This window comes from Mytilus edulis, chromosome 5 (genome assembly GCF_963676685.1).
Source record: "Mytilus edulis chromosome 5, xbMytEdul2.2, whole genome shotgun sequence".
Classification (NCBI taxonomy): Eukaryota; Metazoa; Mollusca; class Bivalvia; order Mytilida; family Mytilidae; genus Mytilus; species Mytilus edulis.
In genome coordinates this window covers 61,064,570-61,091,782 of record NC_092348.1, presented here as the reverse complement: position 1 = coordinate 61,091,782, position 27,213 = coordinate 61,064,570, and the positions used below count along the sequence as shown (strand labels likewise).

At 33.0% G+C, this 27,213-nt stretch overlaps 1 protein-coding gene across 7 annotated transcripts; it reads right to left on the bottom strand.

Annotated features, from left to right (window-relative positions):
* Positions 1-379: 379 nt before the first annotated feature.
* Positions 380-27,213, bottom strand: LOC139524128 (monocarboxylate transporter 12-like). Of its 7 annotated transcripts, none has more exons than XR_011664740.1 (9): positions 26,951-27,083; positions 14,295-14,406; positions 12,178-12,438; positions 11,053-11,196; positions 9,885-10,598; positions 7,642-7,911; positions 4,676-4,718; positions 2,521-2,646; positions 380-1,377 (listed from the first exon to the last, which is right to left on the bottom strand). XR_011664740.1 is itself a non-coding variant. In XM_071318708.1 (8 exons), exons 3-8 carry the CDS (start codon positions 12,401-12,403, stop codon positions 1,193-1,195), a joined length of 1,665 nt encoding a protein of 554 aa, XP_071174809.1. In that variant the 5' UTR covers positions 12,404-12,438; positions 14,295-14,406; positions 26,951-27,213; the 3' UTR covers positions 380-1,192. The 7 variants fall into 7 exon arrangements, 5 of the variants coding, with proteins under 5 accessions (XP_071174809.1, XP_071174810.1, XP_071174813.1 ...); XR_011664739.1 differs by having other exon boundaries at positions 4,651-4,718; positions 26,951-27,048; XM_071318708.1 differs by lacking the exon at positions 4,676-4,718 and having other exon boundaries at positions 26,951-27,213.

The following is a 27,213-nucleotide window of genomic DNA, read 5'->3' as shown; positions in this document are numbered from 1 at the left end:
CTTGAAATTTAAAGTCGGAAGAGCATAAGTTAGGGAACAATTAAGATGGAAATATTTTTAGGTAATGGAGCTTCTTTTCGATATATCTGATTTTTAAAAAATGACGGGATAAGGCTAACTCAGACTTATACCTTATATCTGCATTCATTTTGGGGTATCAAATCGAAAGAAAAAAATAAAAAATATGCTAAAATTTTGGTAAATGACATTTAATGAGCTTTTGAAGTCTCAGATCAAAGAAAAATGGGTGTTATGGGACAAAATAATTTACCATGTATTGAAGGAAATAAACTATAGAGTCCGAACATTTGATACAAATTCCGAAACCTCGCAGAAGTACATCCTTAAACACTAGAATTCATTAAAAAAAACCAAGTGATTATTCAAATATAGATATTTTATATATTAAAATAAGTGTTACGTAACTTGTTTATTGAAATGATGATTTACATAAAATTACACTTCATATATCACAAATGCATGGATGTTACAAAGTGTCTCTTCCACAATCAGGAAACGCACTTTTTACCTGAACATATCCAACTTAGTGATGATAATTCTTACCGAGTTAGCTCCCGTAGTTTATACTATGACTACATAGATACGATTATCTATATTTTCAAGTTACTTGTAATATCAAGTATGAATAGACAACAAACACAATACCGCTGCCTGTATGCATGTATTATATGTTCTTGGGAGTTTTTTGAAAATATCGCTGCAATATTGTTTTCAATCGGCATCGTAAAAATATCGGCTTATTTATTTAGTCACACATATTGCATAAAGTGTATCTATAGCTGAACCTTCTAAACATAATCGTATGTGTAATGATTCTCGTTAATACAAATGATGATATCAAACATTTACATAAGCTATCTGATATTATTATGTTATACAAAGTAAACATTCCAACATTTTACCACATATGCTGTATTTCTCTGTGTTTTAATATGAACAAATTATGTTTCTAGTTGTTTTTAACTGCCCTATATAATACAACCATTCTTTCTGAATAATGTGGTAAGAGCATAAGAAATATATAATGTGTTTAGTTCAAGAGACCAGTTTGAGCTTCCAAGCTGTTGGCGCCCTATTCACTGTAAAATCGTACAACGTCCTTTAACGTCACTTGGGTCATTCGTCTTAAACACTTTCATAAAAAGTAATGACAGATGCTGTCTCTTTCAGTCTATACTTTTCCATTTTGTTTGCCAACTTCATCAGCTTCCAGAACAACTTCAACTTGAGTTTCTGTAATGTCTTTGTGGTGATGTATGAACAACAGAATAGCACACATTATGGCTCCTATTATATAAAAACAACCTGTCATCAGGAATGGATAGACATATGATCCCGTCATGTCATATATAAAACCTAAAATTTTAAATGTTAAATGGTTAATTGTATAGCAACGTATTCAAATATTTGAGTTATTATGTGTGACTTATATAGTTACTTACTTCTACGCCATTTTGGTCTTTGGTGGAGAATTGTCACATTGACAATCATGTCACATCTTTTAAATTTGAGATAGTTTGTAAAATGGTAGCGCCAGTTACACCGGAATTTATTTCAAACTAGGTTTGTTTTATTGTACTACAAACTACTTGACTATATAATGTATACTTAGATATTGTCAACTTTATGACGTATTTTAAATCATGTAAAAAAAATGTATATGCCATACGATGGCTCAAAACATCAATCTGGTCAGTTTTGGGTATGGTTAATTCGATCGTTTTGCAATATTAATAATTTGTGGAACATGTTCCACATCTTGTCATAGCCCGAATATTATTTCACTTTTTGATACAAAAAACATATAAATAAGATGCTCTTAACCAAAACGTTATTGATGTGTATTGCCCCTTTGATATTTAAGAGTTTATGTATTTCGAGGTTGATGTCCTTTTGAGTACAGTATATATGTATGTGTCATTAATCACAAGACTTGTATTCTAAAATTGGACTTTGTGGTTGCCATTCTTATTAGAAATTTCAAAGTTCAATCGAAATATTTTACACGTAAGACTTAAATGTCAGAGAACCGTGCAGAATCAAAGCTTACGTCGAATTATGATTATTTATATAAGTGTACAGTGGCGGATGCAGACATTTTCATAAGTGGGGGCCCGCTGACTGACCTAAGAGGGGGCCGCTCCAGTCACGCTTCAGTGATTCCTTTTATAAGCAACCAAATTTTTTCCCAAAAAGGGGGGCCCGGGCCCCCTGGGCCCCCCTCTAAATCCGCCTCTGGTGTAGATACAATTCATTTCAATATGATGAAAAATTTAATTTAGTTAAAATTTCAATCTTAAATCGGAACTATAAAATTATAACTATTATGTAATTTTTAAAATACATATAAAATAAATAAACAGACATGATAGGTAAAAATGACAAAACATTGTGTTATAATCTTAATCTACTTAGAACTACTTGGACAAGTCGACACCAAGTGCCCCTAGAAACCATGCCCTATGTTGTTTCTATTGTTTTACTACCATCAATAATTACCTGCTAAAGGTGGATCGATAATAAAAGTAAATCCTTGGAAAAATGCAATGATTCCAAATGCTACTGTCAGTTGATCAATTCCAAGAATATCAGCAATCAGGATTGTACGTAGGCACACTACTGTACCTGGAATAGTTAATAATAATATAACAAACGAAATTCTTGTCATCAAAATCTTTGTATTTAAATTATGATTTAACCTAAATTTCAAGTTAAAAGGAGTCGGTCATAATTTTTTTATTTCATTATTTAGGTTATAAGACATGCTTGCCACATAACATTTATTTGCTTTCATTAAACGTGTTCAACGTATACTGTTTCGTCAAGAAAATGTACTGAGTAAGCTTATGTTTTGTTCTTCCTAATTTACACCTTGGAACAATATATATGTTCCTAATTTACACATATTTCAATACTAATATGCCTAGTGCTAACATGATTGGACAACATTCATCAATATACTCGTTTCATCCTCCTCCCTCCATAACTGGCTAACCTATACAAGTTACTCTTGAAATCATTTTTTAATTGAATATAGTGGTTTTGGCCACCAGGGATATTCATCAAAATTAATATGCAAGTTTCCTTCCTTTTTTTTTTTGTACATGTTCAGCAATTATCATGTTTTTATGAATAGTTGTCTTTCTTGTCATCGAGATTAGCAGGCATATAGAATGAAATTCAAAACAGTGTGGCTGTGGCCATTGATTGACACATTAAATTCATCCATTGACTGGGACAATTTAGGTGAACGTTTGTATGTAACGACCATTGCTCACTGTGTACTTTTTAAAGACACTTAAACTATGGGGTCACCAAAGGTCCTCAACACCTTAATAAAGTATTTCGAAAAATTAATCGGGAATAACACGATGTTTTGATTTATATCAATTGTATAAATCAAAACATAAAGGTTATTCCTGATTAATTTTTCGAATTATTTTATAATTAAAGGCGTTAAGAAACCTTTGGTGACCCCACAGTTTAAATGTCTATTGTAGGTACGTCGTGAACAGTGGTCGTTACAGACACACGTTCACGTAAATTATCCCAGTCAATGGATGCATTTAATGTGTCAATCAATGGCCACAGCCACACTGTTTTGAATTTCATTCTATTAAAAAAAAAACGGTTAAAGGAAACGAACGTGTTATTTTTCCTGCTCAAATAGGATACTGTCTTTTTTATCTGTGATACATTATTTAACAGCAGGATGTTGCGAACTGGATAATCTGGTCTTAAATATGTTATCATTCGTTTAATTTTTATGTATCACATGAACATGTCTTTATTTATAGAAGTAGTATAATAAGAATTGTCATTAGTGACTTTATCGTTATACATATAAAGAATAATATGCAATCAAGACACCATTTAGCTAATACACGGTAATGAAAACATCTTCAAGGAAAATACTAGTGCATAAATGTCCCTACTACAAACAGCAACCCATAGACCGTCTCGATGCCAAAACTGGTTGACACTTTGGTTCCGCGGGTACCATCAGCCAGTGTCAACGTGAAATACCATTGCATTTTGATACGGTAATTTTCGTTTTTAAAATCTTGAACTATTTGAAAGAAATTATTATTTTCTACCCCAGACATAGATGAACTTAAGTGTATTTGGCACAACTTTTCGAATATTCGAGTTGCAATGTTCTTCAAATTCGTGTTTGTTTTACATTTAATTGTTTTTCATTCGGGTGCCACTGATGAGCCTTGTATAGACGAAACGTGCGTCTGTCGTGACATAAGCCTTGCATGCTTGCTAGGTTTTCACAAACAAATATTATGTATATTATAAATTTAACGAATAGTCTGTATTGAAGTAAAACCCGTATTTTACTATTAAGCGTCGAAAATATTCTACGAATACATGCATCGCTTGCGACATCACTCAAATGGAAATACAATGTATGAACGATAATCATGCTTTCAACAACATATTTAACATGTATAAATATTATTGTGTCTCTGCATGCATGTTTTTTTTGTGTTCTGACGTTTCATTCGAAGCTAAGAAGTGTTTAATTTAAACATTTCGCCACTAGGTCTATAATGATAACTTTCAAAAAGCCTCGGGAACAGGCACACGTTTTACAATCTCATGATTTTCAGGATGAATTACCTCTTTATCTGTCCGCGAAACTTACCCCTACCTATCCACCCCTGTTTCTGGTGACCTAGGTAGCGAACCTGATAAAAAATAAAACATAGTTGCGAAAATACTGATTTCTTACCCGTGTCATGCAACATGGAAAGAAAGATAGAAAATGCATTATAAGAAAGAAAATAGAATAAAGAAATCGGATGGAAGATTTAAATAGATTCACAAAATGGCAATTTCGGGTAACAATGTGATAAATCAACCACCATACATTCAATTTTACTGTTTCTTAATTTATAACACCGATAAAATAAGTTATCATGGTTGAAACATTCAATCAGTTTATAGAGGTAATGTTTTGCAATCGAAAAATTTTACTACGACTAATGGAAAGTAATAAAAATCTGAAAATACATGAAATTCTAAGAACATGTCTGAATTGCATCATGTTAGGCAAAATAGCAAAGCGGTTTTTTAAATGCACTTCAGTCTAAACATTCAAACTTTATTACTTTTCAAGAAATACGATTTTGGTTTTTACTTTTCTTATTTCAACCATGCATTTCTATGCTTATTATATTTAAATCAAACCCTAAATAAAAAAATAAGTATACTAATTTCTTTACATCATTTCCTGGAAATATACATGTATCTTTAAAAGTCTAAGGTATGATAAGGCCACCTTTAAGGACCGTTGAATTCGAAATTCAGAAATGTATTATAAATCTACCAAATGAAATCCTTCAAATGTTCATAAAACATAAGTCTGTGGGACATCAGTGTTTATAATTTTTCGAATGTTGCCTAACATATTGGAATTAGGGATTCGACTTCTAATATTAGTGCAAACACTGCCAAAACTACTCTCATTTTGAGATCTTGTCATTAATATTTAGATATGGGCAACAGATTTCCCTAAAAGATATTTTGCTACAAAAAAGATTTACCCTAAAAGAAATTTTGCTGCAAAATATATTTTATAAAGATGTGTTAATGTGTGTAAATATTTTTTGGGTAAAGCTTATATAAATTCTATTCACAAACTATGTGTGACCATTTAAAACGGTCAATTTCGTCATTTTAATTTTGTGTCGTTGTTCTCCTCTTATATTTAATGCGTTTCCCTCAGTTTTAGTTTGTTACCCAAATTTTGTTTTTTGTCCATAGATTTACGAGTTTTGAACAGCGGTATACTACTGTTGCCTTTATTAATGACTTCACAATATGGTGAAATCACAGGTGACCTTCTATAGTAAAGTGTCATGGCCATATAAACCACTTATGAAAAAATAGTTTAGACAGGCAATTTAAGTGACCAAATAATGTCTATTTTCATATCTCCTAGCTTTCAATCAAAGAGCAGTGAAGGCCACCGTAATCGCTAACATTATACATAGGAGGTCCCATATTGAATGTATCTTTGGCTTGCACGAATAATTTCTAAAAATGTAAAATATGGAGATGCGGTCAATCTAATTATAAACCGATCTCTCATCGCTCCTGTTTCTGATATGTCGCGTGGGAGATCTAACGAAACCCGCTTTGAGGTCGCATGTGAGGGACCTCGTAGGTGTGTCTTTTTCGACCAATGAAATTGAGTCTTCCACGATCTTGGAAGTTTAACGTAAGGCAAAGGGATGTAACTCATTTTATTTACGACGAAATCGTCAGTCATAATAATTCATAAACTTTTTTGATTGGCTTATTAATAGGTCGTCAACTCATTTGCATATCTTTATAAATTCATGACTTTTAGTTCACTCACATGTGACCTCAAAGCGGGTTTCGTTAGATCTCCCACGCGACATATCAGAAACAGGAGCGATGAGAGATCGGTTTTTAATTAGATTGAGATGCGGTATGATTGTCAATGAGACAACTATACATGTTTTATTTGACTAGACATAAAAATAGTACCCCAAGTGATTTAAATGTTTCATTTATCACTTGATGTGATTATTTTTTACCAATTGCTCATATATTCCAAACATGTATTATCAAATTTAAAATGGCAATATGTATTACTTTTATAAAATAATTTTACTTGACTCATTACATTTATTTTTTCTCAAAAATATACTTTATCGTTCCGATCATGCTATCGACTCAATCTGAACAAAAACCTGTTGAAAAGTATGATGATATTGGTTTGACAATTGCAGTCTATTTCACGCTATATAAAAACTGTTTATTTCAATCAGCGTTAATGACAAATAGCAAACTTGTTCAATTGAAGAATTGTTCTCGAAATCTTTAGTTTTATTTGGTGCAGGACATACATGACTTTCCAAGGCTACGGACGTAAAGTTATGAAAATGGTTTACATGAATCTTAAATGCAGATGAGAGTAGTACTAGTAGAATTTAACCTGCAAACATTTAATACATAAACCCTTAAATGTAGCCTACATGCATTTATAAAGAGTTATGCCGGTTTGCAGGCGTGAAAGAAAACTGAATTGATCTGATGTGTGTTGTATATTGCAAAACAGTAGTGATTTTTTTTATTAGTTGTAAAGTCATTGAGAAGGATTGTTTGAAGGATACAATTCGCCATTTCAGAATCTAATGCATCCTGGGTAATATTTTCAAAAGCGTACACCAAAGCGTTTTGATTGGTTTAAACGTTATAAACAATGGAAATTCAACCAATGACGTAACGTTATTTTCACTTTGGGGTACGAACAATGAAATTACCCATGATGCTTTAGATTCAGAAACGGCCAAATTGATACAATAAAATACGTTCCTGATGAAGGTAAATCTAAACAAGCGCTTCGTGCGCATGACATTTATAACGTGTTGTTTTCATATTTTTATATTGCTAATTTATTGAGTTTGTGAGAGAAAAAAAACATAAATATAAACACTTTAAATAGGCCTTTTAGTGCTTGGCATACCTTCTATTTAGTAAGTTTTCCATCTTTGCAAACATTCTTAATGTTTATAATGAAAGAAGACTATACTTGATAGAAGAATAAATGCAATATATTAAGATTTTAGTGAAACCTACCCATACATATTCCGAATCCAACAGCACATGTCGCTAGTAAAGGAAAACTGTCACACCAAGGTAATGCAATGTTGGTTATCGCCCCTAAACACAATGCTCCAAGGTAGAGATGGATACTTCGTACATGGAAAAAATCTACCGTAAATCCCGCTAAAATCCTGACAACGGTATTGGTTACACCAATAATTGATATCAACATGGCGGCATGATATCGTGGGATACCCTTTGAAACCACCATGTCTGGTATATAAGTCATAGTAATAGACTGTGCTGAAGAAAATGAATAAAAACAAATGTATTAATTAATTGTGTGTCTCTTTGTTAAACAAAATATATTTTTATTATTAATTAATACCTTGCAATTGTTGAAGAGATTTGGAAAGTTGAATATTAATAGGGTCGTTTGAATAACAATTAATCGGTCCCGACATTTTGCAAAACATAAACATTCCATTTAAATTGAAAGTGAGGTAAACAGAAACGTATCAATTTAAATAAGAATTTAAGGGACTTCTGTGTTTGGTTTTTTTATCTGTCAGATTGCATTATTTACTTCTCCCGAGCGTCCCTGACATCATTGTCATTTTGACCAAGTTTTTTTTTCTAATTCGGTTTATTCTATTTGTATAGAAACTTATCTCATGTCCATGAACTATGTTTACCGACATAAAAATATTTTCGTTGTGCCCGTTTCTTTAAGCAATATCGGAAGTAGGAAAATGTTCAACGCACATTGTTTTTTTCGCCTACGTGTTTTTATGAACCAGACAAAAGTTTTCATTCTGAGACGTTAGCATGACGACGTTTCCGTAGATTTTACTTTTTCCAGTGAATGCTTCATCTGTTGAATTATACTGTGAACGTTTTGTGAATATTTAAGTATATTTACCTATTTGAAAGCCCTGCATAACGTCAAATAAAAAAAGATAACAAATTGTTTAATCCCTATGAAAACTTGTAAGTTTTTGCTGCTATTTTTGCTAAACTGAGGTGCAATTTAAGAACTGTACGTTATGCATACATGTATGACTATAATAATTTTAGATCTACCGTGTAAACTTCATCAAGTAAACTCATGTCCAACACTTTTGAAATCAAAATAAATACATTGTTTGGGAGCACGAAAGCCAAAGAAGGCTTTAAAATTCAGAACCATACATGGTCAACTTAGCACTATTGAAATGCAAGTACACTCAACAATGGAAATAGGTTGAGCATTTCCTAAAATCTTGATGACTTAATTTCAACAACGTAACATATTCAGTGGCGGATCCAGGGGGGGGGGGGGGGGGGTTCCGGGGGTTGGAACCCCCCTTTTTTTTTGGCCGATCAATGCATTTGAATGGGAGCATATAGTTGGAACCCCACCCCCCTTTACTCTGGGTTGGGACCCCCCCCCCCCTTTTTTTAAATGGCTGGATCCGCCACTGATATTGGTTTATCAGCTTCATTTAAGAATTACATAGAAATATTTACACTTGCATATTAGTTCACGAAGGGTTAAAATTGGCCCTAATAATTTGGTGCTTTCTTAATCAGGCAAAAGTTCTACAATTTTACATAGAAATAGATGTGACATAACTATCATTCCAAAATAACTTCTTTTTGGAACGACGCATTATAAATGACGATCGAAGCAATGACCCCTCAGGTATGCATTATTTGTGTTGTAACGTCAATTTTAGCCAATTTGATCCGTTTTTAACATAATTTACTTTGGGCGCCACCCCTAATACAGATTTTTTTTGTGTCAAGAGATTTAATATTATAATTGGAAACTTTTTGCTGCAGAATATTTGAATCCTAGGTTGCAGCCAAATGTTTCCCCAAGCTCTTGAGTGAGAAAAATCGCGGCACAAAATCATCGTTTTTTGACGATTTATTCAAAATTGCAGACTTTGAAGCAAATAATGTACTATATGTGTTTAACCTAGTAGTAAAGGCTTTTGAAATAGATCCATTCAAGAACCAAAGTATGGCCATTTTTAATATTTTATGATAAAGTTGTATTTCAAGGCCATATTTGACCAAAAGTTAACCTTGTCCAATGGCCTTTACTGAAAGTCAAACAATTACTCGAAAATATTTGCATCATAATGTATTAAAATCATTTGACATTATAATTATAAAGTGATTGTTGTATATCATCAGAAGGTTATTAAAAAACCGATCTAGTGTTATTCGGAGCACATTCAGCTAAATACCCAACAATGTATTCACATAAAAATAAGGAGTATACTTACAAGTCCACATAACCATGCAACATAACAAAAGAGTAAATCGTAGTTGCCTAAACATCTGTATACAGCTTAGAAACAATGAATCTTTGTTTTCTTTTGCCTTCTCAGTTTCATCTTCTAAGCCGTTTTTGAACTTGCAGTCGTACGAAGGTAAAAAGTTGACACTTCCGGAGTAAAACACGTCGCTGCGTAACCTTGGTGATAGAAAAAAATGATATTCTGTTTTCCCGACATCAGTTGGTTTTATCGAGTTTAAATGTTGTTCACTGAAAAATTGTCTTTTATCAATATTGTCATTTATATTTGTGTTAAGAAATGACTTTAGTTCTTCACCAATCCCTGAGGTTGAGTTATAAATTTTAGTTGGTGAAAAAGAGTCTTCGTTCTTGCATCTGAAAGATAACATAGATCGTCTTTCATCGGAATCGGAAACAGAGTTTTCCTCTAAACATTTACAAGCAGAACTATCTATGTTTCGTCTCGTTAATGGTCTGAATAAAGCTCCACACACTACAGCGTTCAGACACAAAGCAGCTATGATTAATAATGTGTTTCTCCAATCATACATGTCCAATAATAATTGGGTGAGATATGGGTAAACAATCACACCTAAACCACTTCCGCTCATCGCTATGCCTGTTGCTATGGCTCTTCTTTGAGTGAAATAGAGTCCAACCGCTACTATTGACGAAAGAAAGAAAAAACATATTCCAATTCCTGAAAATGAAATGTAAGATTTACAGTGAACTGTACTGTTAACAGAATTGTCATAATTAGCCATTATAGAATCTACAGGACCTTGTATACTTTTATTGTTCATACACCATAATGAAAACAACGTCACTTCATTGGTTAAATTTCAAAAGTTGGGATGTTGTAAGCCAATCACAGCGTTATGGTGTAAGCTTATAAAAATGTTACCGAAATACATTAGATTCTAAAAGGACGAATTCAAGTTATACATTCTCATACGCAAAGACAAGTAAAATTCTTCATTTGCGATGAAATATTTGAAAAATGTTTATGAAAAAAGTTACTTTCTGTCGTATACACCTGTTAGGTTATATTCTAAAATCTTTTTCTCGGCAAAAAGATGCTCGACGAAATTGTTGAATGTATATCTGTACTGTATCTGCAATTTATATAAGTTCACACTGTACATACTACTCACCACAAATAACGCCATATGTGAAAATAAGAACAGTCAGATTCGGTGAGAAAGCACCCGCCACTGTGCCAAGAAAAGCTATAACGCCTCCTGCTATCGCAACAGTTCTAACTGAGTACTTAACAATGAGAAAACTTACAACTGGACCTATAGTAAAAATAATATCCATATATATATATATTTAGTAGATATAGAAAAACATTTTCAATGAATTAATAGTTGTAACAAGTTCAAAAAATTTAAAGAGATACATGTAAGACACTTGTAAATATACTCGACCTTTGTTTGTTCTATTTTTTCATATAGCTACTATTAAACATTAAAAAAATGCACGAAAACCGGATATTTTTATTCGTTTTGCTCCTTCTAAAGTTTCCGGTTTGTGTTTAGTGGACTTTTCGACGTTTTCGACAATGTAAAAACAAAGAATGAATTGTTTTTCTCCATTACAGGTTTTCTTTTCAGGTTCCTCTCATGTTGTCTGTCCTCCTTATAATGCACTGTTTCTGGTTTAATTTCTTATTGCTTTTTGTGCTATCATACTGCAACAATATATACGAACAACAACGTCTTTAAAATGTATGACAAAACTGATTAAAGATGTCTGGCTTATAATTTGGTACGACAGGCGCGCGTTCGGTTACATAAAACTCATTAGTTGTGCACGAATCAAAAACGTCTGAACTTTTCAATTAACCTTTGAACTTTTTTCATTCTCTCTTTGAAATTAATGGTGGTTACGCTTCAAAGGCAACCAAATTCAACCCCGGCTTGAAGTGAAATTCAGCCAGTTCTATTGTTTATTTTCCTATCCCATGTTTAATGTATTTTGCTGTTTAAGAGATGGTATTTGTCTGTTTTCTTTGAGACGACTAGGAATTGTTGCTATTGAGTTCCATTCCATATCATGCCATTTGGTTTTGATTGGTTGCCGTATGATGTACTTACGATTCGATTGGCTAGAATTGATATAGACTTTGGGACACGATATAAAACTACAGTAAGCGTATTGAAGATCCGATCAGCAACTATTGCTTTATGTTGACGTAATTTAAGACACTGCGCTTTTGACACTTTTAAGAAATTTAAACTTTTTCACATTTTTCCTGCTATCTGACTTGTACTCACCCATCATCATGCTTAGGCCAAGTTGGGATGAGCTCACCCATGCTGTAGCTGCTTTTGTTTCACCAAAATATTTTAAAAATGCCATCATCTGCACTCCCGATGAAAACATAGTTCCATCGGCAATAAAATTGGCAAAAAATGTTCCAATACAAACAATCCATCCCCATCCTCCGTCTGGGGCTAAATCTGTATTGTCTTTATTATTTCTAGCGCCAGATTTTGCCATTCGTTTTACTCTGTTAAACTCATATTATGTCCAAACTAAATGAGAAATAAAAGTTTAATAGCGACCTTATTGTACTTTGTACGCAATGCATACTTGAATAGTATAGATTCCGGACTTGCGACATAACTAATACAAACGTTCTACTTAACGGATGTATCAAGAAAATGATGCATAATGAACATGATTCAAATTGGATTATCCTTCTTTCTCCCAAAGAATATGTGTTTGATGGTCAGTGGCAAATATTACATGTACGAGAACATGTTACTGTGATATGAATAGGACTCTTACGCTTCACTAGACCGACACGCCTCGGCTTTTTGATTTGTTTGAACTGCTAAATAAAGGCAACAGTAGTATACCGCTGTTCGAAATTCATAAATCGATTGAGAAAAAAAAACAAATCCGGGTTACAAACTAAAACTGAGGGAAACGCATCATATATTAGAGTAAAACTACGACACAACAGAAACACAATATTAAAATGTAACACACACAGAAACGAACAATAACATAACAATGGCCATTTTCCTGACTTGGTACAGGACATTTTAAGAAAATAAATGGTGGGTTGAACCAGGTTTTGTGGCATGCCAAACCTCCCGCTTTAAAGGCAATGTTAAATATAACAGTCAGCAGGAAGTCATTCGTCCTGTTAGGACACAATATTTTGACTACAAACCGACAGACTCAAGTTTTGTTTTATTCCTAAATGCCACGTTCTTGATGAGCATGCAGCAACTATCATTTTTTAAGTCTTCGACTCGGAGAGCAAAATTCAATCACTCTTAAACAATTCAAATTGTCTGAACACACACAAAAAATCACCTGATGTATAAATATAGTTATTCAAGTATTTACTAGCTTTTATAGAAAGAAGTTCCGTGTATTTATAAACTGTATGAAGTTCTTGAACTTTTGTAAGTACAGTAGTTCAGGATTTACAGAAATTGCAAATGAGGACATTAAAATGAAGGTCAGATCAGTTCAAACGATGCATTTAAGATGAAATCTGCACTAATAAATAATGGAATGAGCAGATAAATAGAGTTATGAGATCAGACTAATGTAATTATGAAGGTGGCCTGCATAAAAAATAGTTTTCTTTTAATGTAACTTGTTAAACGTTGAACAACATAATATCATAAAGATTTGAAAACAAAATAATAAAATAACAAATAAAGAAGTTGGAAGTATCGGTCATAAATTAAAAAAATCGGAAATGCAGATAATCCTTTAAATCTTGTAACTAGTTACAAACACTGAAAACAAAACTCGGCAGCCCGGATAATTGTTGCTATGTCTTTAAGTGTCAAAAAACATGTTAAATATGACACTGGCATGTACATTCTTGTTGGGTACATCCAAATAAACCAATGCTATTATTTGCAGATCATTTATAAAAGGGATGAAAATGGTGCAGTAGCCGCATTAAGCGTTTTCCTACCCGTTAAAAGATGAGATGAAAACCCAATAGCCCAATGGTGTAGTGGTTAGTGCATCGGACTACTAACACAAAGGTTCCTGGTTCGATTCCCGTTCGGGATGAAAATTTCAGGAACTCAATTTTCGGCTCTCCCTTGCCACCATTTGCGAGTATGGTCTTGAGCAAACGATGATAGTCCGTCGGAAGGGGACGATAAATGACTGACCCTTGTTAAGAAAGAGCCATATCTCTTGCACGTTAAAGACACCCTTGTAGATTTCAAAAAAGAGTAGGCTAATGTCGCTACACGGCAGCATTCGCACCCGCAAAGTGGAAAAGGATTAATATAAGTTGCAAAACGTGTTTCCCAATCCACTATAAATAAATATGTTAAAACTAACCAATATAATTATGATAAATCTTAGACACCATTTGCCGGTAAAAGCTATTAAGAATCGTACTTACTGTATGTTTATATATACGTTTATCCTTTATCATGTACTATATTCGTGTTAAGTCGGATTACATTTGTTGACTTACACAGTTGGATGAGATACAGCTGACAGATAGTAGTAACCTAAAAATGAGAAAGAAAAAAATATTAATTTATCGGTATGTGAGCATAGTTTTTATGACCCCGATCTGAACTCCATGGTAATATTTATTCTAAACTGATTTTTTTAGATTTAGGTATTGACGATATGCTTACTTATGTTTTATAGTAAAACGTTAATGTTTAATACCTACAAACGAAATTCGATTAAATTTTTTTTTTTTAAATTAAATTAAGAATTCATAGATAGCTGATTCAAAATTTCGCCATATCCAAAAATAATGTCTATCGAATAAGTTTTAATTAATGAGATGAAATGGTATGTAATGTTAATAAACTAAAAATAACGTTGACACCTTTTTTGCAAGACTACATGTTAATATATTAGTTTAAGGTAAATACTTACAAAGATAACCCTCAGACTGTTTTGATATACGATCTTTAAGCAGTAACTGTTTATAACTTCTTATTTATATATTAGTATATGTCACATGTCTAGGTGACTTTAAACTCATTTCTTAGACGTCATATATCAGATTTCTTCAATTCAAAATTAAATTAGAAGTGCATATCATAGAATTTAAAAAGCATCATTTGTGCATGCCTACGAGTTTTATGTAGGAGAGAGTTTGAATGCACTTATGAGTTGAGTAACTAAGCATGCGCATTGTATGTAGTTGCGTTAAATAATACCGCATGCAAACTACTCTCAATGTCTATACACATACAAACAGACAGTGGTGGGCGTTTGTAAAGATCCCTTTAAATTCCAATAATCAAAAAGTGCAGAGATATAAATGTACAATATTAGGGCAATGTAAGAAAAATATAAACTGTTCTTATATGAAGCTGAGAAACTGGGGAAGAGCGAGGTTCTACCGAGCCCTTCCCTAGTTTTGCGCCGAATACAAAAAAGTTTATATTTTTCTGACATTTACCTAATATTGTTTTTATACGGCAACTAAAATTAATATTTTGATAGCTATTTAAATTGTAAAACTAATTTCAAACTTATTTTCACCCTTAACGAACCCCGCATATTGGGCTAAAGTATAAATATAAATAGTATAGTTTGGTGTTTAGAGAGCATTTCATTTCAATCTATTAATTTATTCCGTCATCGAAAAGTGCGTTCAACCTGAGGCTACTATACTGTGTTATAGTAGTCTCAGGTTCAACTTACATTATGATATGATTATATAATAAAAGTAGTTGTAGCACGGCATACAAAATAACGTTGATAACTATCTATGTTTGACCGCAAGCGTATTTGGTTCACGTTGGTGATATAGTAAGGGAATATCTTAATTTATAGCAAAGCAGGTGAACTTAACAGCAAAAGTAATTACTGGTTGATTGGGAGTTTTGGGTAGGGTGAACCCATGGTAGCTGAATAAGATAGGAATATCCAAAACATATTATTAAATATCAAATATATATATCTTTTAAAAGAGATTTGGATTATTAGTTCTGCAAAATTACAAAATGTGTCCACTGACAGCCAATGAACATTAATATCTGTATACAAGTATATAACTTTTGAGATATTTGAAAGAAATACCGAGGATGGCACTGGTCCCAACCCAAGGTTTAACATCCCAAAAAAGTTATCATGATTGGAGTGTCAAACCTATAGCAAAGGCAATCTAAGCAAGGGGAAAGAGGTGGTAGTGTGTGAACAGTTTTACATGTGCAGAAATTGATCGCATCAATCTTTCATGAAGCACATAAAACAAGAAATATTATATAAATTGTAATTGAAATATGAGCAAGCCTTGTAAAGTCATTCTTTTACCCCGAATAAGGATAACGAGGGCCAGGGTTACCTCAGTACACTCGCAAGATACATTCCGCGTTGTTCTCTTGGGTGTGTTTATGTATAAACATGCACCCTGGTCCCATGTCATTTTTAATGAATGCGGTGTTTCCAATTCTTAGAGAGTGCTACTATCTCTCTAAGGGAGCTACCATTTGATTTTTATGGGGGGGCTAGGATGAAAAATTTTGTCCTGCTTTTTTTTTTAGTTGTAATCCCTGTCCTGCCTTTTTATTTTTTACTCTATTTGGTCCTGCCTTTTTTTTTCTAGTTTATCCTGACTTTTTTTACACAAATTGTCATCCTGCCTTTTTTTTTACCAAGTTGCTCATCCTGCCTTTTTTTTTTACTCAAAACTCCTGTCCTGCCTATTTTTTTCAAATTTCATCTTAGCCCCCCCCCCCCCCCCCCCATAAAAATCAAATGGTAGCTCCCTAAACGATGACACGAATGAGCAAACACATAATTCCAATAATCAAATATCACATAATTTTTCATGTTTTTATGTAAAAATAAAAAATTCTACTCTCAATTTAATTCTTAGTTCTGAACATAACATGACAAAGTTTACGATATAATGCATGTAGTACATGTAACTCTACTTCATCACTGGGGCATTCAGTATTGTGTCAACTAAGGTATTTGCGATAAATACTACGACTGCTTGCACTGATGAAGCTTTACTATCCAAAAGCTAGGCCACGGTGACTGAATTCCACGTCTATATATATATTCGTGTATGTGTAATGATATAATCAGCGAACAGCAACATCCTTAGTGTAACACAAAGTATAATTTGGTGTGAACGACCTGTCATTCAAGTATGTCCTTCATAAGTTTCCAGTAGACGGCTTTTCATATATCTGTATCCTTATTTCGAGACACTAATGATAGATAATTATTTAACGTCCAGTGGCAAATTAAACAGATATTCAGGACGAGAACACACTGAGAGAACACATATTAATATGATATAAGAATATAAAACCTGCTTTATTTCAAACGGGATAGCACTTCCTATTTTTAACAGAGATGCTGTTTAACGAGCCCAGAAATTTAGAGACAATACGGTGTAAACTAATCGATCCTTTAAAGTCAACTTATTCTAAAATGTTACCAATTCAAAACTGTAATTAGATCTTTAAATATTGTTTTTTTATTGTTATAAATAATTTGACTTAATTATCATTAAATTAAAACCAAACTAATATTATTTTCATAAACATATATATATATGCACATTCACGGTTCTACAAACTGTCGATATTTGTATTTTGGCATTGCACAAGTTCATGTTTTTCTCTGACTGTTAATGAAGTCTTTACGCTAAATCCATTGGATGTTGGATTTGTACTGATTGATACTGTAGATACCTGATTTTTGTATGAGTTGTTATTGGCTTTGAACTAGCTGTCAGTATAACTGCGCGTATCGATCTGATGAGCAAAGCCCTTTTCAACTGATTTTTATAGTTTGTTCATATGTTGTGTTGTTACACCACTGTCTTAGATTAGGGGAAGTGTTGGGCATCCGCTAACATGTTTAACCCCGCCACAGTCTATGTGTGCCTATCTCAAGTTTGTAGCCTGTAATTCAGTTGTTCTCGTGTGTTGCTGTATTTATCAGATTTGTATATCTTTCATTGTTTTGTACACAAATTAGGTCGTTTGTTTTCTCGTTTAAATCATTTTTCATTTTTGTCATTTCGGGGCCTTTTTATGCGGTATGGGTTTTGCTCACTGTTGAAGGACTTACGGTGACCTATAGTTGTTAACTTCTATGTCATTTGGTCTCTGGTTGAGAATTGTCACATTAATATTGACAATGATACCACAACTTCTTATTTTTAAATTCGTACTTGACCAATACGCTTATTCGTATTTCAAACGTGCTAGTTCACAAGGTAACAGTCTTAATCGACCAGTCTAATGCAGCGTGAATGTCGGAGAAGCAGCAAACATTTCGAATTCCTGTTGACGCAAAAAAGGGACTTATTGTTAGTATCAACGTTCTATAATGATTTCATTCACAGTCATATTTTTATGTTATCTCTAAAAATTAAATATTATTTTACAACTATGATCGTCTTATCATGTTCCTCCTTTTTCAACACGATAATGACAGAGTCTTTGCTTTTAATTAATTATCCCGAATATTCTTCAAACGAATTAAGTGAATGTTAGTCTTAAGTTGTCATGCAAATACTCACAAAGTATAATACTCTTTTAGAATTAAAATGATTATAGTGCATATGGTTCCCCGGTACAATTTTTAATTCGTCTATCATCTAAACATTCAGATGATGCCCCCACTAGCATGTAAAGTTAAAAAGGGTCATAACTCAAAAACTGTAAAAGTGAAGCTGCCAAAAATTGAACTTGAACTGAGTTTAGAGGTACTTAGAATTATATAAACATTTCATTAAATTTAGTTGAGACAAACTTAAGTTAAGAGAACAGAAACGAAAAAAAATCCTAATTTTTCCACTTGTGAAGAGGCATAACCCTAGAATGGTAATCAAAGTGCTTGTAATCACTGAATGGCAAATATTGTTTTAATTTATCAGTTGGAAGTAAAAGTGAATATTGCATTGTATATTGTATATAGCATTGATTTAAGTTGATTCAACTACTATTCTGGACAAAGAAAGATAACTCAAATTTTCAAAGAATAATAATCATGGCTAAAAATAAACAAAAAAGGTTCATAGCAACATTTTATATTGGCAAATTTCCAACCTTACACTGCTTTTAAATTATGTAATTGTCCATTAACCTGGAAACCCTTTTCCCCCCTTTTTTGCACCTTATTCCTTAACAGTTTGAGCCATAACTCCCAAAGACAATTCTTACCATCCTTTGTGGTATTCCAATGTCCAAAATCTAAATACATGGTTAGATTCAGCATATATCATAGAACCCCAAGAATTCAATTTTTGATGAAATCAAATAAAGTTCAATTTTGACCCTTTAGACCTCACTGTGGACCAATTTGATAACCGGGCCCAAATATCATAAATCTAAACACATGGTTAGATTCAGCATATCGAAGAACCCAAGATATTCAATTTTTGTAGAAATCAAACAAAGTTTAATTTTGGATCCCAATTTTGACCAACTTGAAAATTGGGCCCATAATCAAAAAGCTAAGTACATGTTTAGATTCAGCATATCAAAGAATCCCAAGAATTCAATTTTTGTTAAAATAAACTAAGTTTAATTTTGGACCCTTTGGACCTTAATGTAGACCAATTTGAAAACGGGACCAAAAATAAAGATTCTCAATTCACGGTTAGATTCGGCATATCAAAAAAAACCCATAGTTCAATTTTTAATGAAATCAAACAAAGTTTAATTTTGGACCCTATTGACCCCTTATTCCTAAACTGTTGGAACCAAAACTCCCAAAATCAATCCCAACCTTCCTTTTGTGGCCATAAACCTTGTGTTTAAATTTCATAAATTTCTATTTACTTATACTACAGTTATTGTGCGAAAACCAAAAAAATGCTTATTTCGGCCCCTTTTCAGCCCTAATTCCTAAATTGTTTGTACCAAAACTCCCAAAATCAATCAAAACCTTCCTTTTGTAGTCATAAACCTTGTGTTAAATTTTCATAGATTTCTATTTACTTATACTATAGAGTTATTGTGTGAAAACCAAGAATAATGCTTATTTGACCCTTTTTTGGCCCCTAATTCTTAAACGGTTGGGACCAAAACTTCCAAAATCAATCCCAACCTGCCTTTTGTTGTCATAAACCTTGTGTTTAAATTTCATAGATTTCTATTTACTGTTACTAAAGTTATAGTGCGAAAACTAAATGTCTTCGGACGACGACGATGACGACGACGCCAACGTCATACCAATATACGACCGCAAAAATGTATAAAAAGATGTGGTATGAAGTCTTGTTGAAGGTTTTCATCTTTATTTATTTCCTAGTTTAGCCTATCTATTTAACAGTTTGTGTATTTATCATAATTGATTCAGTTGCAAAATCGTTATTTTATTTAGGTTGCATGAACCGAAGTATTTTTGTACTTAATTTTTTAAATTCTGCTTTTTAAAGTACAGTAATTGCGTCTTGCGATTATCGTAGATATACTTGAACGCATAGTGAATTTAATATATTAACTTTCAAATTTGGGTCACTGAAGATAATGTGTAAAACAAAATCCCAGATTTAAATGGTATATAGTGTCATATGGAGATAATATGATAAATAATGGATATATATGATTTAATTTAAATAAATAGTTCGTCCGTAAACACTGTGTATCATCGCCACCGGAAATTGGGTACTAACGAAGCGGAGAGAAATAGAAAAAAAAGTAAACAAGTTAAGAATTCATTCAATTTGAAGCATTTCCACTCATTTGATGAGGGTGCCGCTTAAGAAATGGTTTTCGAATATATAATTCTTTAAATTATTAGGCCGATAAGTACAAAATTAATACAAGATTTTGTGTAATACTCCAAAACTTGCCACTTAGTACCGAAAAATTTCGAGGACGATCGTCCTCTATCGCCCCATTCTCACGATATTGAACTGTTTTTCATTATTTTTCTAGACACGTTTTTAGATTATTATAGTGTGGCATCATATTTACTGAAATTTGTTGTCAAAAAAATGTATTTTAAAGAATATAGACCATAAAAAATAAAGTCTAGGGTACGGCAACTTGCTCGTGGTGACAAATTTACTGTATGGCAACTTGTTTTCAACTGTATGGCAACTTGCTAATTTTAGAATATTCATTTAAAGTATGAAGTTCAAATATCTAAGGTGGGGGGATGTACCTTTTTTTATGTTAAACTGTTTTTGTCCTTTTAAAGGTTTTGTTTAAAACTGTTATTTGAGATAAATTTAAACTGTTAACTGTTTTCGACCTACTGTCTGTAATCTGTTCTGTTAAAATTTGCAATGTTGTTAACTGTTTATTTGAAATTGGGATTCCTGTTATCTGTTACTTAATACCTAAAGTGTTCACTGTTTTTGACATCATTTTCTCTGTAAACTGATCTTAACTGTTATTTACAAGAATCACATTAAAATTTGCTGTCCATCTCTTTCTTTACGTTGCTTCCGCAAAGGAAAGACATAAACAGCATATATGTAACTGTCTTTAAAAGTCTTTGAGTATAGTAAATCCTTGATAACATTGAGAATGGAAATGAGGAAAATGTTAAAGAATCAGAAGCCCGACCAAATAGAAGAAAACAACCCAACGCAGAGAGAACATTGTGCACTAGGGTTGGGTGGCAATACACAGATAGGAAAAAAATTTTAAATTGACACTCATAATTTTTAAACACCCTCTTTCCCTTCCTTCCTAACAAATAATGCTTAATATTTGAGTTATGCATGTGTATATTTATGGAAAGAGAATCGTCCATAGATTTGATTTCCAATAGTTATAATGGTGAAATATAATTTCTTTTTTTGTGTGTAACCATGGCAACAATTAGCATTTATTTAAAACCAAATATTGCAAAATAGGGGGTTGAACATGTCACACAAAGATCTCAAAAATTTGGTCCAAAGGAAAATTTCAATCAATTAGAGTGATACCTTTCCTGAAACCATAGACATATATATCTATCAAGAGATAAAAAAAATTCATATGCATTTCTGCTGGTTTTCCATAAAATTAAATTAAAAAGATCGAGCGTCAAATCTTTGTTGAAAAACAAAACAAAATTTCTAAATCTATGGCGGTACGGATAGGAAAATATAGACAGTCAAACTGAAAAATGGCTTATAAAACATGCTAAAAACAAACTAAATGTTCATATAAACCCACTATGAAGGCTATATTATACTTCAACTATCTAGAAATCAATTCAATTGTACAAAAACTTTCATATTTAGAAAATTCACCATGGCCATAATACGAAATTAAACTTGTAACTGTGTATTGGTATACATGAAGCTGTCTCCTAAGTGAGCAATCATTTAACTACAAAAAGGGGGTAGATGTTCAATGTTTATTTCCTGAAACATATAAATGAACCAAAATTTAAAAATTAAATAAAAACAAGACTATATAGCAGAGGTTACGGACTCAAGTTGGGACATGCGGCAGTGTTAAACATGTTTTGGGATATCTCAATACCCCCCTATACGTCTAACCAATGTAGTTATTTCGGGATTCTATTTGTAATGTATCCAAAACTTTAAAAGGAAGGGCCACTTCTTACCCAGCTAAAACCCTGGTCAGTCCTATGATGAAAATAATTCAGATGTATATGGAATGTTTGATAAGTTACATTGACCCAGAGTACCTGACTGGAATGGTGAAAAATGAAGTACCTTTTCAATTTGCAATCCGTAAAATAACTGAACAGTGTGGCTCGGTAGAAAAGGCCGAAAATGAGGACTTGGTTCTCAAATGGATGAGGCCCCCCCTTTCGTTGGAAAAATTTGGTTGATTATATAGGGAATCACTGAATCATGACTGGAGTGCCCCCCCCCCCTTAGGTCAGTCAGCGGCCCCCTCCCCCTTATGAAAAGTTCTGGATCCGCCACTGAGAAGGAGCCTCCCTTTTGCTGTTTGAAGCATTTTTGATTATTCATGATAAAGTCATTTTTCTTGGAGTCAATCACTCCGTCTGCTTTTCCATCCGTTCAATTGTCTGTCCATGTGTCAATAAAAAAATATGGTACTTGCGTGTGTATTGTATTCTGAAAATTAGACAGCTTTATAAAAGATTCCTTATGAAGCTTTGCATTCTGCGACTTTGTACAGTGGTTTTCAAACTTTTGAATATATTGAAGATATGCACTTCATAGGCGGATTTAGGGGGGCAGGGGGCCCGGGCCCCCCTTTTTTGAAAAAAAATGGTTGCTAATATAGGGAATCACTGAAAAGTGACTGGAGCGGGCCCCCTGTTAGGCAGTCAGTGGCCCCTCACTTATGAAAATTTCTGGATCCGCCAGTGCACTTCCCCTTTTCATTGCTTTTGGGTTCGTTTGGAAAAAAGGGTAAATTAAAGTTGCTGTTAACTGTTATCAGTATTTAAAATTTGTTGTTAACTGTTTTTGCCAAAATCGAGGTGTTGTTAACATGTTAACGGACCCCCTATTGCGCCCCCCCCCCCCCCCCTCCCCCTATAATTATGCATTAGATAAAAATTATAAAATGCATTAGATAGAAATACCATTCGCTTGACAGCATTTAAGATGTATACACATTATATATTTTCAAAAATAAACTGACAAGAAAATTAATTCGAAATGCAATTCACGATTTATTTCTCCTTACTTTTACAAATGAATCATTTCAGAAATTAAATAATCAAACAGTGTATTTAACCCAGCACATACTTTATGTGTCTGTCCGAATTCTCGATCCTGTGGTTCGGTGCACGTTGTCGTTGGTTCATCTTATCATATTTGTTGTTTTTCATAAATTGTTTTGTTATGAGTTAGGCCGTTAGTTGTTTTCTTGTTGATTTCTTCCACATTTTTCGGTCGGTGCTTTTTAAAGCCGACTATAAGGTACGAAAACTCGTTGTTGAAGGCTGTACGATAGCATATATTTGCTTACATACACTTTATTTGATCCTGATGGATAGTTATCTTATTTGCTATCATACCACATGTCCACTGCCTGGTTTTATCTTTAAAAAAAACTAGCATCAACAAAAGATGAATGGGCTGTTTATTTTATTGAACTTACAAAATTTCACCCTAACAACAAATAAGACAACAGTCGTTAGTAGTATAACGATATATGAATGTATTAAGGATAATATGGTTGAAAAAAACCTTTTTGTACAAAGTCGAATAGCGGGACGCAACGACGACTTATGAACGGAATTAACGGCATTATATTTAAGAATGTTTGATAAGCAAGTCATTTTGTATATTTGTAAGCCTGTAAAGCTTTGATATCAACAAAATGTCGTCACTCGATATTATCTAAACAGTGATTAATTTCCTCTTAAAATTATAATATATTGCAAGACGCCGTACAGACAAAAGTTGTTATTTTGCAATTCGCCGTACAGACAAAAGTTGTTATTTTGCAATTCGCCGTACAACGGCCTGCAATTCGCCGTACAATAAACAAACAATGTTTTTGTCCGTATTCTTTAAAAACCATCTTTTTGACAACAAATTTCAGTAAATATGATGCCACACTATAAAAATCTAAAAACGTGTCTAGAAAAATAATGAAAAACAGTTCAATATCGTGAGAATGAGGTGACAGAGGACGATCGACCTCAAAATTTTCTGGTACTAAGTGGCAAGTTTTGGAGTATAACACAAAATCTTGTATTAATTTTGTACTTATCGGCCTAATAATCTAAAGAATTATTATATCAGAAAATCAATTCTTAAGCGGCACCCTCATCAAATGAGTGGAAAAGCTTTAAATTGAATGAATTCTTAACTTGTTTACTTTTTTTTCTATTTCTCTCCGCTTCGTTAGTACCCAATTTCCGGTGGCGATGATACACAGTGGTAAAGATGTCTTTAAATGCATGCATCGAATATATATACTGTACGTGGGTTTATAATTTAAGTTTATATAATAAAAAATCCAACAAGATGTGAGATGGTTGCCAAAGAAACAACTAACCACAAAGAATAACGGACTAGGATGTTAACCTCGTTCTACTTTCAACAATGCTCAAAACTATGGATGGATTACAAGCACCTGCGTGGCTTGAGACGGACACATGCAGAATTAGGGTTAAACATGGCCAAGACATAGATCACTATGGCTTTATAACAGGAACGAGGGTGGTTTTTAATGACCTGGACTACCCATGAGGGTCTTGCACGGTCGGTATAATAGGGAGATGAATTGGAGAGAGAAAGACTTTTTTTTTCAAAAAGTATAGGAAAAGTATCAACCTTTAGGTTTTCTCCTAGCCTTAAATCAAATAAATTTAAAATACCGTGAATTTAAAAAAAAAAAAAAAAAGGAACACCTTCTTGCACGACACCCCTCTTACGATGAGTATTTTCATATGGACATCAGAGGCGGTTTTAGGGGGGCAGGGGGCCCGGACCCCCTTTAGTGGGAAACATTTGGTTGATTATTTGGGGATTCACTGAAGCATGACTGAAGCGGGCCTCTGGATCAGCCACTGGACATAAAAAAGTTTATTTCAAAATAACTATAGTTGTGGTATACTAGCGCTGTTAAAAGGAACATGTCTTACCCTTTTTCATATGATTCACTTCTAATGTTCACAAGAGACTACTAATTCGAACAATTTGTCACCTCTTTACAGGAACACGATTCTGAAAATAAGTTAACATACTTCGGACTTGTATGATATATATAAAAGTCCAAGGTCAGTGACTGACAACTGATTTGGGATCTTGTTATCAACCTGTAATGCTCACGTTTAAAGTGTTTATCTCATTACAAATTTATTGTTTGAACAAAAAGGTTGATGTACTGTTGTTATATGTACGTAAAAAAAATGAGAGGCAAATATCCAGTAGGACATGGAGGCTTTACATGCGACATTAATATCATACAAATGATTCCAAACATGTGATTATGGAATAATGTTGTCTAAAGGTTCATGAACTCTGATAATGACATTTAATGCATCGAAACAAAAATATTGGGGGGACGGGCTTGTGAATGGTCTTTAGGATAAATCTAGTTCAAGCAAATGCTTCACAACGGTTAAATTGATAGTAAAGACAAAATATGAATTCATGGAAACCATTTCTAACTAGCTGTTTATCAAAATACCCTGATATAATTTTGAGGATTCGACATAATAGTTAGCAAAGGTACCAGGAATATAATTTAGAACGCAAGACGCGCGTTTCGTCTACATACGACTCATCAGTGACGCTCATATCAAAATATTAATTAAGCTAAACAAGTAAAAATTTGAAGAGCATTGAGGATCCAAAATTCCAAAAAGTTGTGCCAAATACGGCTAAGGTAATATATGCCTGGAATAAGAAAATCCTTAGTATTTCGAAAAACTCAAAGTTTGGTAAACAGGAAATTTATAAAAATTGTGTTTTGTGTCGTTTACATCCATTTCATTGGGAGGGGCGGAAACAAGCTTCATATTGTAACGGTAAATTTTCTATAGTAAAAACAAGCTCGGTAAAATACTTTGCTCCATTCGTTTGATGTGTTTGAGCTTTTGATTTTGACATTTGATTAGGGACTTTCTTTTTTGAATTTTCCTCGGACTGCAGTATTTTTGTGATTTTTTTCTTTCAATATGCAATTTGTTTTGAAACTCAGCAACAAATAATAGGGCATAATTTAATAAGAATGATTCTATAAGGGACACGAAAATAAATAAATCCACAGTACCTTCGTCATTTACTGGTTAAAGAGAGATAACTCTATATTTCTTAAAATCAAATGATAGTAAAGAGTGCTTATTAGCTTTAAGACGTTAAAAGATCTTCAAATAGAAAGATGTAAATCAGAAAACGAATTTTGCCTTTGCAAAATGAAATTCCATGATCATTTTTTAACTTTTCCGCAACTCTTGATGAAATGAATTTTAACAAAGTATTCAATTGCAATAAAAATTTAACATCTTTTTTTTTGGGGGGGTATCAACTTTCAATCCCATAAGAATAAAAAAAATATTTATCACTTCAAATATTTGTAATTTGTTTGGGTTTTTTTTTTTTTTTCTTATTTCATTTTTTTTTGCTCATTTGATTTACGGCTAGCCGCAAATACTTCATGCATGCTCAGGACGATGCATTCATTATAAAAAAAAATCGTAATTTTGTCTTACCAGTTTTGATTAACACATGCGTCTTCTGCGCCTTCTGCTCTCAGAATGATTTTGGTTAGCGCCATGTATTAGTATTATTACTCATAAACACAAAACGTATACGCAAAATTAATTGACCTTGACATGTTAGAAAGTTACAATACACGGAATTGTGCTAATTAGTGGATGAACATTTCATGTAAATTATTTATAAAAACTGGAAAGTTTCCACGTGCAGAGAGTAGCGTGCACGTAATTACCCCAGTACTTACTTTTCTGATTGT

What these genes read in the sequence shown, in the direction of transcription:
- LOC139524128 (XM_071318708.1), bottom strand. Translation starts at nt 12,403, where the DNA reads ATGGCAAAATCTGGCGCTAGAAATAATAAAGACAATACAGATTTAGCC. An exon ending in TGGCCTAAGCATGATGATGG is followed by an intron (nt 11,197 to 12,177) that starts GTGAGTACAAGT and finishes TTTTTACTATAG; the next exon opens with GTCCAGTTGTAAGTTTTCTC. An exon ending in CACATATGGCGTTATTTGTG is followed by an intron (nt 10,599 to 11,052) that starts GTGAGTAGTATG and finishes TTTCATTTTCAG; the next exon opens with GAATTGGAATATGTTTTTTC.